Source organism: Protopterus annectens, chromosome 9.part0 (assembly GCF_019279795.1).
Source record: "Protopterus annectens isolate FY-2018-M chromosome 9.part0, PAN1.0, whole genome shotgun sequence".
Lineage (NCBI taxonomy): Eukaryota > Metazoa > Chordata > Ceratodontiformes > Protopteridae > Protopterus > Protopterus annectens.
In genome coordinates, this window is record NC_056743.1 from 490360594 (window position 1) to 490374834 (window position 14241).

At 38.2% G+C, this 14241-nt stretch overlaps 1 protein-coding gene across 2 annotated transcripts in view; it reads left to right on the top strand.

Annotated features, from left to right (window-relative positions):
* ZMAT4 (zinc finger matrin-type 4) overlaps window positions 1–14241 on the top strand; it is a 2083697-nt gene that overhangs the window by 1296011 nt on the left and 773445 nt on the right. For both annotated transcript variants that reach the window (XM_044083036.1, XM_044083037.1), the window contains one exon: window positions 9951–10178. In XM_044083036.1, coding sequence (XP_043938971.1) covers window positions 9951–10178 — 228 coding nt within the window. The remainder of the gene's footprint in view (window positions 1–9950; window positions 10179–14241) is intronic.

A 14241-nucleotide genomic window follows, 5' to 3' on the forward strand; every position in this document is an offset into this window, starting at 1 on the left:
TTCTCCATAATTTTGCAAATGTAAGCAACAGTTTGAAAGGGGTAGCACAGCCTCTAATCAGTTAAGTAACTTCATGAAACACAGTACTTATATTTCACACAGCATAGTTTTAGAAATCCTCACAATATTAACTAGTCTACTTGGAAACTTTTGACAATATATCAAAGGTAACATATGCAGCCATGATGTTTCTTGATTTTTATAATTCATCTGACATGGAAGAACAAAGCATGTCACAAGGAGTCAAAGCAACTGGTTTTGGTACCAAGACTGCAGAACAGATTTAAAGCTAAATTTTCACTCATTAAAACCTGCTAAAATGCTATTTGAGTGCATTATAAGAGGACACGAGTCTTGCACGTATCCATTCCTTGCTGCCTGCTTTACTCCTAATTCCACAGTGATAAGTAAATGCACCTTTCGGCAGTAAGTGGATGCGTCTACCTTGTAATATGCTGAATTATCAAGGAGAGTTTGACTAATCCCATTCAGTCTAGATTGTAGAAGCTCACTAAATTGCTAAGACACAAACTGAGAAAGACTAAGTTTCTGTATTCTGGCAAACAAATCAAGGAAAATAGTCTCCTCTCTCTTTCTATTTCCTGGAGTAGCACCATATTTTCCTTGGAACAAGATGATGAGGTGCCCAGTTAAAAGTTAGTATTGTACTAGACAGCTATCTCAGAGCCTGGGATCTGGCTGGCAAACTATTTGTAATGGTTAATGACAATTTAAAGCTTGCTATGTATAACATAGGAAAGACCTGAAAAATGTTCCAAAGTAATTGTGACAGTATTGTTACTAAAACTATTACTACTATACTGTTTATAATTTTTTTGAAGTGTAAAATCATATTAACCACAGGTGAGCCTACAACAGAATATTTATACTCGCTGCTAACTTACTTTTTTCTTTGTATAACTGAGACTCAGTAACAAATACACTGCTGTTGGCCAAAGGTGAAAAGAAAAATGGACACTGCGACTCACTGAAACAAAAATAAATGTAATTAACCTTCCCAAAGAGGCTGTGCATTGCAGCTTATTTTTGTCACACTCTGCGTACAAATTCCCTCCACACAGCCTGATAAAAGTCACAAACTAAAGAGAAATTTGTAATCCATGTCATTGTCCTTGGAAAGTATAGCCAGAGCCTCTTCTGTAATAGGTCATGTCACCTCCTCTTATAGTTCCTTTTATGGTTTTTAGTTTTTAATCACCCTCATCCATGTGTGAAAATGTAACATTGCATTTTTTCCAGTCCATGTTTTTGTGTGGGTGTGTGTGTGTGTATATATGGACTAGGCATGTGTCACTATATTTATTTATTTATTTATTTTACATTTGTTGACCAGGCTAGTCCAGCTGGATAATTTCCATTTTCAGTGGAGGCCCGGGGAGAAAAGCTCCACAGATTAAAACAAGGTTATAGAAATTAAACAATTACAATAAATGCCTGAGACACAGACAGTGAGCAACAATGCATACATATTAGTCTAGATCAAGTAATAAAAAACACATAGTGCTATCTACGTATTGAGAAAGGCATTAATTCTTTACAGTACAATTATGTGAGAATGGGGTAATTACATATTTTAAAATGTATATACATACTTATAAAAGACAATGTTTGTACATATTTTTTTTTTTTTTTTTTTTTTTTGAGAACAGTACAGTCATTAAGTCGTGTGATCACAGAGAAAGATTGCAGTTTTGAAATAAGGAATTATGATAGTAGAATGAAGAAAGTAGATTAGTCTGGATTGGTACAAGAGCAGAGCCAGAAGTTGTTCAGATGTAAAAGAAGTTGTTTTTTTAAAAAGATGAAAGGAGCTGAGAGAGGTAATGTGTGAGGGGAGGTTATTCCATATTTTGCCTACTGAGTTGGAAAAAGGCAGTTACCTGCAGAATTTGTAATTCTAGTTGTGTTGACTTGCAGCTTTTCGGCGGAGCACAGCTGTTTCAAGTTATTATAGGGGGGTCAAGAGGTTACTAAGAGCAGGTGTCTGATGGTTGATATAGAATGTTATGTGTTATTAATAGTTGTTGATAGATAAGTTTATTAGGAAGTTCCAACCAGTGTAAGTGTTTTAAGTTTATACAGTGGTGTGTTCTATACTGGGATGCTGTGGCAAAACGAGCTATATTGTGGTAGGATGTAGTCAGTTTCCTAAGGTTGCTTTTAGAGAGGTTAGTGTAAATAGAGGAAGCATACAGTAGGGTAGAGATAAGATGTGATTGTGCTAAGGTGGTCCGTGCTTCTGGTGTAAGGAAGGGTTTAATTCTATACAGTGAACCAATCTTTTTATTAACTGCTTTTATAGTGTTATTGATGTGATAATCATAGCTAAGATTATTATCAATAGTAACACCAAGCAGTTTGGTAGTAGAGTCGGGGGAGATGAGGGAATTATCACTTGCAGTAATAGTAAAGTTTAGTTGAGAAGATTTGTGGGTAGGTGAGAATAGTAAAAGTTTTGTTTTCTTGGGGTTGAGGAGAAGACATCTTTTGAGAACCACTGTTCGACGGTAGAAAAGGTAGATTGTGTCAGTGACTGGAGTTCAGATTGAGTGGAAGCTGTGCAAATAATGGTGGAATCATCTGCATATTGTATACAGGTAGTGTTTTGGATAGATGATTGGAGATCATTAATAAAGATAGAGAATAAGAGTGGGCCTAGTATAGATCCTTGAGGTACTCCTAAAGAGATAGGTAGTAGAGCAGATAGAGAATTTTTCCATAGTACTGCTTGTTGTCGGTTTTCAAGATAGGATGAGAACTAGGTTAAGGAAGAGAAATCCAAGGCAAGGGATTTTAATATGTGTAGAAGTGTATGGTTGACCATGTCGAAGGCTTTTGACAGGTCTAGGAAAAGAGAAGAGGTTAGTTTGTTGTTGTTACGGTTACAGTTGATGGTGTTGGTAAAAGAAAGTAGTGCAGTGGTAGTACTATGTGAAGGTCTAAATCCATGTTGAGTGTTAGCTAGTAGGTTGTTATGAAGGAGATGGTTAAGTAGTTGTTTGTGTATACATTTTTCCATGATTTTAGCTAGTGGAGATAATAGCGCTATAGGGCGAAAGTTAGAAAGGTCAGTGGATTTACCTCCTTTGTGTAAGGGTATGATGTGTGATATCTTCCAGATTGCTGGAAAAGTACTTTTTTTATGGATCTGTTTATTAGGATAGAAACAGGGTAGGCAATAGATTTAGCTGCTACTTGAAGGAATTCAGCAGGAAGTTTATCTGCTGAGGGGGTAGTGGGTTTAAGTTTTTGTAAAAGAGATTGTATGTAGGAGGTGGGTATGGGTTGAAGTTGCAGGGTAAGAAGGGAATTGTTGATGTTACTTAAGAGCAGTTGGGAAGCATCAGGAGATAAGTGGTTTGGCTAGACTTTGTATGGAAGTAGTAAAGAAGGTATTGAAGTTATTGGCTATTAAAGAGGGATTATCAGGGTCTAAATTCTGTGGGTTGGGTGTAACTACTTTGCCTGGGGTAAGTAGATTATTGATAGTAGACCAGAACTTTTTTGGTTCTTTTTTGGTGGATTGCTGAAGTTCAAAGTAATAATTCTTTTTATCGGAAAGGATGGCTTTTTTGGTATTGTTTCTGAGCTCTCTAAAGGTTTGATGATCTGTTGGGTTTCTAGAGGAACGCCATTTTTTCCAAGATTTATTTCTCAGTATAATTTTTTGTTTAGTATTAGAGGTTAGCCAGAGTGCTGTTTTGGTCTTTGTTCTAATGGTATGCCTTGGGGCATGTTGATTTAAGATTGCAAGGAATGCTGAGTTGAAATGTTCAATGGCATTGTTAAGTGAGAGGTGTTTTAGAGGGGTCCAGTTGTATTGTGAAAGTTCTGTTTGAAACTGTTCAGGATTAAATTGTTCTTTTGAATATAGTGTTCTATGAGAGGTAGGTAAGTTTAGATTAGTTTTAGCTCTAATGACATAGGTGAGGGAGTGATCGCTAAGGTCATCAGGAAGGATGCCAGTTTGGTAGGTTTTGTAGGGGGGAGTTTGTAAGAATCCAGTCTAAGGCGGTTTCTTTTTTGCTCTTATTATTTATTCTAGTGGGACTAACAATTAGTTGTTTGAAACCATAAAGGTTTATATGGGAAGTAGGGTTAGCATTGTTACAAGATTTCCAATCAATGTTAAAGTCCCCAAGGAATAGTGTTTCTTGAGGGAGGTTATTAGAGAGTTGTTCAAGAAGTTGTTCTAAAGTGGGGATGTTATTTCCAGGGGGGAGGTATGCACAGATGATGTTTATTGCTTTAGTAGTGTTAATTTGAATTTTGGAGCAGATAATTTCAGCATTATTTGTTTGGGTAAAGGTAAGGTCAAGAAGAGTAAGCTTCAGGTTTGTTTTATATAGAATAGCTACTCTACCTCCCTTCCTGGAGGTGCTGTCAAGTCTAACAATGTTATATCCAGGTGGGGTAATTTCAATGTCATTAATTGAAGGTTTTAGCCAAGTTTCGGTACCCTTTTTTGGGCTGCTTCTTTACCCTGTGTGTCTATGTAAAAAAAAAATATTATTACATTAAGTTAGCCTTAAATATTTTTTTCTGAGAAACTGGTCTCTTTTGCTTATGCTTTGAATAGGACTAGGCTTCGTGTGTACCTATGAAATATTTAAAAAATATCTAAAATATATCAAAGTTTACACACAAAATGTTCATTATTTGTATTCTTTACTGTATTAAACAATATATACATGGTCCTCTACTGTACATTGCTTATGTAATATATGCCATGTTCTGTTTCAACATTTTCTCCTACAGTGCCCTCTAAATACAAAAACTATCCAGTAGGGCTAACCTTGTCAAATAATTGGATAAGCAATTAAATGTGTACTTCTACACTAACCGGCTAAATGTTCATATTTCTGTAGCACTCTGACTTGTGCGTTTTTCTCTTTATATACTCAGCTGAGCCAATTCCCAAGGAGAAGCAAAACTTATGAGATATTGCAGACAAATATATTGGTTTACTTGCCAACAGCTGAATACTTAAGGAAAAAGTTAGTTGTCTGATCAAAGACTGCTGAAATGGGGCTCAGTTTTTAGCTTTTTATTGGTTAATTTGTTTAAATCGGTTTGCTCATTTGCTACTGTTATATTAAAAAAAAAATACACTTTATGCATCGCCACTTAGCTAGGGTTAAAGTATACACGGCGCCATAAAGTCTGCTCGTCAAATTTTCCCTTAGAACTATCCCTTTTTTTTTTATTTTTAGCACTCAAATCTGCTTCGTTGAGCTCAACACTTGTTCAGAACTCATAAGCACTAAATAAGCTACAAATTACAACATCACTAAACTTTCCTCTCTTGTCTAAAGGAAAACAGTTAAGTATTTAATAAATAAGCACCTATCCAGGCATGTCTAAGGGTCAAGCTCCCAGTGTTTTCTCCTGTCTACCTAATGAATCTGGGCATCTTGTTGCAATGCAGCAATTGCCTCATGTACACAGACAACACTCTCCTCCTACCACCCAACACTACAACCTGTGAAAGATGCACTTCTATAGCCAAACTGGAAGCAAAGCTCTCTTCACCCAAGACTGGACTACACAGTCAAGAGGAGAAGGTAAACGCTTGCACCACACCACAGTCATTACATAGTCCTTCAAAATCTACACAAGCAAAGCGCACACAAACACAAAACTCACACCTACATTCGCACAGGCTTCTCAATAAAACTCTGCCCAAGCAACAGAGACCTCCAAAGCAGAAATGCAAGCAACCTCCACCCCCCTCCAACACAACCCAAATGACACAGCCCACAAAACTCAGTGTGCCACTCAACCACAGCCCATAAGGCAACACTCTAGTCATAGGCGACTCTATACTTGGGCACACTGATGTTCCACTCACCAGGCTAAATAAGGAGAAAGTTACTGTCAGCTGCCTGTCGGGTGCCAGGATCCACCACATAACGCACGCACTCAGTTCACTCCACAACAAGTACAAATATAACTCTATCATTGTCCATGTTGGTGTGAATGACCCGAGATGTACCTCCCTGGACTGCATGGAGAGACATATGGAAGAGCTCTCCAATCTTATAGCCCAAGCAGGTATGACCCTAGCCCTGAGTAGCACACTGCCATCACCCAGAATGATACCAGAGTACAAGGACAAAATGATAGCCCAACAATTGGCTAAGCTTCTGGTGTCATTCTAAGGGGATCCAGTATCTGTCTGCCCTGGATACCATGATCGACAGACCACGATGCTTTGCCAGAGATGGATTGTACTTGTCGCCCTTGGGATTCTGGATACTGGCAAAGGCTCTTGCCACCCTATAGTGCCTTTTTAGGCAAGGTTCAAATGACAAATTCACCACTATAACAGGTACAAGCAAGCAAAATCTGAGAGTAATGCTACTCAATGGTAGAAGTCTAAACTTCAAAATGCACTCACTCGAGGCACTCCTTAAAATGGAGAACATCGACATCTGTGCAGTGACAGACATGGCTCAAGAGAGCACCTCTGCATTACCAGGCTATATTTCATACCACACCTTTCGGCCACCTAACCTGGACTGAAACACTAAAGGCGGAGGTGTGTCCATATTCATTAAGGATATCCACACTTCTAGGCAAATTGCTCAGCATAATGCATCCGAGATTATCCAAGTGCAACTAACTCTGGGCAAGACCGTAATCCAAATTGTAGCTTGCTACAGATCTCCCACCATGCCCCAGGATTCCCAATCCTCATTTCTTGATGCACTGAAAAATATTAGGGTACCACCCCACACCTTAATAATGGACGATTTCAACTACCCCACAATTAACTAGGTAAACTACTCATGTACTAACTGTTTTGCTCAATGTTTTCTGGAATTCATAAATTCCAGTGCCTTGGATCAACTTATACACACCCCCACCAGGGGCAGCAATATCTTAGACCTGGTCATTACCAAAATTGGCAACCGGTGTTCCACACCGGAGGTCTTTTCCTCTCTGGTCAGATCCAACCACAAGCTAATCACCCTAGACATCCACATCCTGCCCCCACCCCCTCCCCATTAGGGAAACCACTGTAAAAAATTTCTCCAAAGCCAACTTCACGTTTCTTACGACAGAAGTGGCAAACTTCACGACACCCATGCAGATGGACAACAGAGGTACGACTGCTGAATCCTACATAAATGCACTTTATAAGCACTTACACGAGTGCATGGATCGTGCTATCTCTAACAGAACCAAGATGCTATCCTCCAAAAAAAGGAAGCCAATTTTGTGGTCCTCTGCCATAAACAAACTCTACAACAGAAGAAAGAAACTGTTGCAAAAAAGAGCAAAATCTCATGACTGGAGGAACTCCCTGGTCAGCCTCAGTAAGAAGCTGAGATCCCTCAATCCTCCAAAGCTAGTTATGGAAACAAAATTGCCACTGATTCTAAAGACAACCACAAAGCATTCTATAGCTATGTCAAGAATCTCAATGGCAACACTCAGATCTGCTCTGAGTGACAGCACAATGGCATTAAATATACAGAATCAACTGATATTGCCAACATCCTGGCAGATCGGTTCAGTGCTAACTTTACCCCTCCTCTCATCCCCTAAAGAACCCATCCCTATACCGGAAGAATGCAAATTTCCTGTAATCATTGCTGGACAGGTAAAAACCACACTCTCCAAAGGGAAGAACATAGCATCCGTGGGACCTGACAACATCCCAGGGTGCATTCTACACAAACTACAGAACGAACTGGCACCCCACCTTAGTACCACTTTCATTCATAGCCTCACCTCAGGCTTTGTGCCCACTGAATGGCACACCATGACTGTTATCCCACTCCACAAAGGGGAGCCATCACAGACCCTGGGAACCATGGCCCATTAGCCTGACGAGCCTGGTCTGCAAGGCCATGGAATGCATCATCATGGAACTTAAAAACAAAAACATTGGTAATCGCCAAACTCTGGACCCCACCAAGTTTGGGTTTGTAAAAGGCAGATCATGTCTCAAACTTGATAGACTTCTATGAAGCAGTCACCAAAGCCGTAGACGAGGGTAAGGTGGTTCACACAGCCTATCTAGATCTCGCCAAGGCTTTCAACACCATCCCCATCTGGAATTACAGATAAACTGACTAAACTATGTATAAATCCCTGTCTCACAAGATGGGTTGCCAACAGACTCACTGACAGAACCCACATTGTGAAAGTAGCAGACTCAAAATCTAACTTCAGACCAGTGACAAGTGGAGTACCACAGGGTTCAGTCCTGGGTCCTCTCCTGTTTATCTACTTCTCTTAAGTACAGACTAAAACAGAAGATCTTTGGCTAACGAAGTTCACAGATGACTGCAAACTAGGAGCCATAATCGAAACTCCTAACAATGTGGACATCCTACAAAAGGGCCTCACTGAGACAGATGCCTGGTGTCAAAGCCATGGCCTCAAGCTCAATGCCAAAAAGTGCATTATCATCCCCTTTGGTAAAAACTCTGTACCCATGAAATGCCACATAGATGGTAGTCTACTTAAAACCAAACAGTGTGGTATGAGACCTTGGGACACAGGTGGACAGTAGTCTCTTCCTTTGATAATCACATTGCCACAGTAGTCAGGAAATCCTTCTACGTGGCACACCTGATCACAAAAGGTTTCTCATCCAGGAAAAAAAGAGGTAATTTTTCCCCCTCTATTCATCACTCATTAGACCCATTAGAGAGTACAATGCCCCTTTTGATATGTACCTCACAAGACATCTACAACTGGAACAGCTGCAGAAATACCTCACAAAGAGGATTACTGGCCTCAAACAGATGCCCTATGCAGACAGTCTCAAAAAACACCAGCTTTACTCCGCTGCATATCACCTACTCAGAGGCGATCTCTGCCTAACATACAAAGCTATGTCAAACCCAGAGCTGTTGGACATGCTCCACTTAAAGAAATCTCAATCACTCTGAGCTACACGCTCTAGGGACCTAAACCTTGTCACCACAATAAACAGAACATGCTGGAGGGATAGATTCCTGTCCCAGAGACTTCCCCATACTCTGGAACAAACGACCTATCTATATCAAACAAAGCTCCTCATTAGCACTCTTCACGAAAAATCTTGAGGATTGGATGGGAAATAGGAAATTCACCCTGGGATCACTTCTGTGGCTCTGCTCAATAAGGGCACAAGAAAATTTTTCTTGGGTGGCGAAAGCCAGGGTACCTTTTTGGTTAGGCTTATATAGGCCCTAGGGCCAATAGCGTAGTACCTACCTATGAACCTATAAGTCATAAGGGGAGGGCAGATTATGGTTGCATTTACTCCAGACATAAGGGAATAAAATTCAACCATAAACCATTCCTATTACAATTATCATGACTAATGCATTGCACAGATAGTGTCTATGCTTCTTTTCAGAAGCGGGTGCACTTTAATCCCAGTGACAGTTTTTAAATATATTTTATCAGGCTTAATTAGCATTAACATAAGTAATGTTATAATTCATACAGCTTTGATACCTTCAGAATTTGTAACTAAACCACTGTTATTAGAATGTTTTGCCATTTGTATGCTGTAATTATGAATTGCTCAATATTAACCCATACTTTGTTTTGCTGAGAAGTACCCTTAGGTAGTTCATTCCAGTAATAAGAACTATCATTTTTCTTGAGCAAACATATGGCTATGTACCAGCCACATCAGCCAAACAATAGTATTCTATTTTTAGCAGTACTTGCATCTCTCTCTACTATTTTTATTATTATTACTCCAGTATTTATTGCTTTACTTCATGAATTTTTGTAATAATCATCCATTGCTAAATTTTGCTTATGCTAAAGGGTCTCTGACAACTAACCTTACAAAGTAAATAAAGGAATAAATAAACTAGAGCAAAATAAAGCTTTTTTCCATAAGTAAAATTATTGAGTTTTTATCTTCAGATTAGCCAATGGCTCAAAACATTTAAAATACAAATGTTTTTCAGAATCTTCTCCAAACGGTCTGAAGAGAACACCTACTGAAACGACGCAAGTTATCTCGTCCATGCGACAGAGGAGAGACTCGGACAAATACTGTCAGCTATGCAATGCCTGGTTCAACAATCCCATGATGGCACAACAACATTATGATGGAAAAAAGCACAAGAAGAATTCAGCCAGGGCCGATTTAATAGAACAGCTAGGGAAAACGTTCGATCTTGGGGAACTAAGAGGTACACCATGATATTGTATTGTTACTGCACCCTCATCTGAGGTGCATATTTCTGTGCTTTTCTTTCTCCATTTAATGCAATCAATGCACCAGATTAACACAGATTTAAAACATGAAACCAGGTACACTTTCTTCTTGTGCAGAGAAAAAAAGTATAATTATCAGTTTTGATCAAACAAATGCATATTTTAGTGGTGATAATATGAAGCATGATTTTAATTCACAGGATCTTTCAGAATTCTAGTGCAAACTAAATGTTATTCAGGCACAAGCACAATGACAAACAGTGTTTGCACAATTGTATAAGCCCTGATTGCAGTCATTATCAGAGATATCATTATTTCTACCACTGTGGGCTGTCACTGGAGTTTTTACAGGAATTGTTGTTATATGTATCCACACTTTTTTCAAACATTATCCCATTACACTGTCACAGAAAAATTGTATAAATCAACTAAATCTGGATTCACCACTGTACTTTGTGAAATCCATTGAACTACTAGTTCACTGTAAATGCTATTTTGTGGGTAAATCATGCTTAGGGAAAATGGGCAGTAGAGACAAATGATGGTAATTGGAGTAGGGCTGAGAAGAGGAGGTCCAATTACTGAGAAGCATAACTACAGGCCAGTAAGTCTTACCAGCCTCATATGTACGGCCATGGAAAGGATCAAGGACACGATAAATGAGGACATAGGTAATCTGCAAATCTTTGACCCATCACAGTTCAGCTTTGCTAAAGGAAGGTTATGCCTATTAAATCTGCATTGGACTAAGGTACGATTGTGCACACACAGCTTACCTCGACCTGGATAAGGCTTTTGATAAAAGACCCCAACTCAGGCATTATAGACAAGTTCACTAATTCAGGTATAAACCCTTATATCACCCGTTGGACATCCAACTGTGTCAATCAAAGGACCCAGGAAGTCAAAACAGGGGAGGCCACCTCCAATAGGCCAGTCACTAGTGGAGTTCCCCAGGGTTTGGTACTGGGCTAGCTCTTTTTTGGCATCTGTTTCTCTGAAATGGAAGCAAGTGGTGGTTTATGGCTGACAGTTTTCAGATGACTGCAAGTTGGGGGTTATCATCGACTCAAATAAGTAAAATAGAAGTCACTGGAACCATGAGCAGCTGGTAATGAAGAGATTTATTAGACTCAAACAACTTTTAAAACCGCTAGTAAAAACGTTTGCCTTAAACAAGGCTTCTTCAGGCATAACAAACAAGAAATACAAATAATACCATCCACCATTTATATAATATCAAAGTGTGTCACATGATAACAGTTGGGTTTGTTTGTGTTTGTCTTTTTGGCTTTAAAGTTGCATAGTCATTCAAACCAGGCAAAATGTGTGCCCCTAAGCATAAAATCCAGTTCAATTCTTCCTTTTCAGTAAAATCATTAATATTACCCCCACATATATTATTGTCAACTACTCTTAAAATTGAAAATGTAAAACTATGTCCAGCACCATTGTCTCTAATGTGTTCATATAGGGCATTTGTAACTATTTCTTTTAATCTCAGACAGGTAATTGCAGATACGATGTTTTAACCTCTGGTTCATTTTACCCACATAAAATGCTTGACATGCAACACATCTAGCCAGATAAACATTTCCAGTTTCACAATTACCATATTCCTACCATACCATTTATATGCAAAATGAAAGACAATAGCTACACAGTGGCATATAAACCAGACCTACTGAATTACAGTCACCTTTCTTGAAAGTTATTTTTGTTCCACAGGTATTACCCTAGGGTAATTTCCTTATAATCCATGATAAGCCAACAGTAATCCCAACTGCAGCATTTCTTGGTACCTATTTTCAGTTGTAATACCTGCCAGTTTATAGGAAAGACCAAAAGGAAATTGGCGAGGAGAATTGATGAGCATTTATATGACACAAGGAAAGCAAACAAACAATGCTTTATAAAGACACTCAATGACCGGTGTAGGTTTTCAGAAATTTGATTTGAGATATTAGAAACAGTTCCACTGGACACCGGGGGGAGGGGGGCATGGGAAAATAAACTGGAATACAAAGAACTCCTTTGGCAACTTAGGTTGGATGCTACCCAAAAAACAGATCTGAATGATTCAGGAAAAAAAAAAATAAATATATATATATATATATATATATATATATATATATGGTGTAAGCTAGCTGGTCCTCCAATAAAGTAACCATACACAGAAAAAACAAAAACAGGCACCAGAACACAGCAATTAGAAGCAGAAATTTAATCCAAAAAGATAGGCGAGCACTTTTGCAGCCAAAGCCGTTTCGGTAGACCTTTAGTGAGGTAGCGCATTTTATAAGTTTTACTATACATCTTTAAATGTGATTGTACTTAACTGATTGTGATTTGTGATTGGATGGGTCTTAGTTTAAATGAGTAAAGATGTTTTGTAACTGTCTGATGAAGCAGCTTTGGCTGCAAAAGCGCTCGCCTATCTTTTTAGATTAATTTTTTCTTCCAATTGCTGTGTTCTGGTGCCTCTTAGTTTTTTCTGTGTATAGATCTGAATGATTGTCTGTCTATTAACCTTGTATTAAGAATGAGAGCAGCCAAACTGAGCCCACTGCAAAAACTTTTTTTTACCTACTTATTAGCTTAAAATTTTCAAGTTACATTTTGTTACTCTTGCACAGGTAAAATTGGCATTTTGATTAACACTTTTTTTACATAATTTTTAAATAGCTTTTTTTTTATTTTTGGTTTTATGTTGTTTTATTATTAAATCATTTGTGCATTCCATTTCTTCACTTTCTGAATGTAAATGTGGATATAGTGAATTATTCAGAGTCCCTTTAAATTACACTAGGGTTACCCTGTTTATTAGTTAATTGTTTAATTAATTAATTAATTAATTAAATGTGTACTATATAAGGAGTTTTAGAACGATTATTTATGTTCTGAAGAAGTCCAGAGCAGGACAAAAGTGCTCAACTTTGGAATTTTAACCTTGGTTTGTTTTAATAAATTTGGATCAGATTCCTAACTTGGTATCTGGGCTGATGTGGATTTTGCATTTTTTGTAGTTTGCATACAACCTTTAAGATGATCACTATAAATCACTGCATACATCAGTAAACATTCTTATGGGAACACTGGAAAAGCATATTGAACTATTTACCTACGTCATGTGGGGCTGACTGGCTGTGTTCTGACAGTGTACATATGTAATATATGCATACTTTTAGAAGATATTTTGGGTTCAGCATTTTCTTACTCATCAAAAAGCATTTTATGGCTTTAATTCCTCATATACAGTATGTATTAGTAATACCAAAGTCCATGCACTTTTATTTCCATCCTTCACCTCTACTATGAAATTGGATAATACTTTATGTAACAGACTGTGTAGTGCAGTGAGTCACATTTACTGTTAACACGCAATAGCATGCTTAAAACAGTGTGTGCATCCATGTACACGTACATGCTAACATTTGATGTGTTACACAGTCATGCACGATACTCCCGAACCTTAACTGTGTGTACTTCCTGCAGCTGGGCCTAGCTAATGTTCTTACAGTCTCTGAAGTTATGTCCAATTGAAAAAATGGAATATGTGCCAGCAAAACAAAGAAAATTTAGGCAAAACAGCAGACTATTTGCATGCAGTACTGTAGAATTTTTGAAGAGGGTTTTATCCAAGATACAGCAGTACTAGACATATAGTGCAAATATATTACAAGAAAAAGGATGTCATAGTGAATTACTAAAAGAGGTTATCACAGCTGGAAATATTTATAAAGTAAGTTAATCTGAAAGCTACACTGTTTGAAAATCTCTCTTCTGCTACAGGGACTATAGCATTTTGAAAGCACATGCAGAGAAGTCAGTATGTGGTGAAGCAAAGTATGTACTGCAGTCTTTAAAGAAACAAAATGTGCAATGGCATTTCAAGAGCATTGTAAAACCGTGAAAGTGCCAATGCTTCCTCTGAGACAGTAGCATCAGGCATTAATTGAACAGCTGCCAGTTCCTATTTTACACTAACTGAGATCTTACCTTAACACCTAACTGTGCGACACCTCAGAGTGTCTGCAA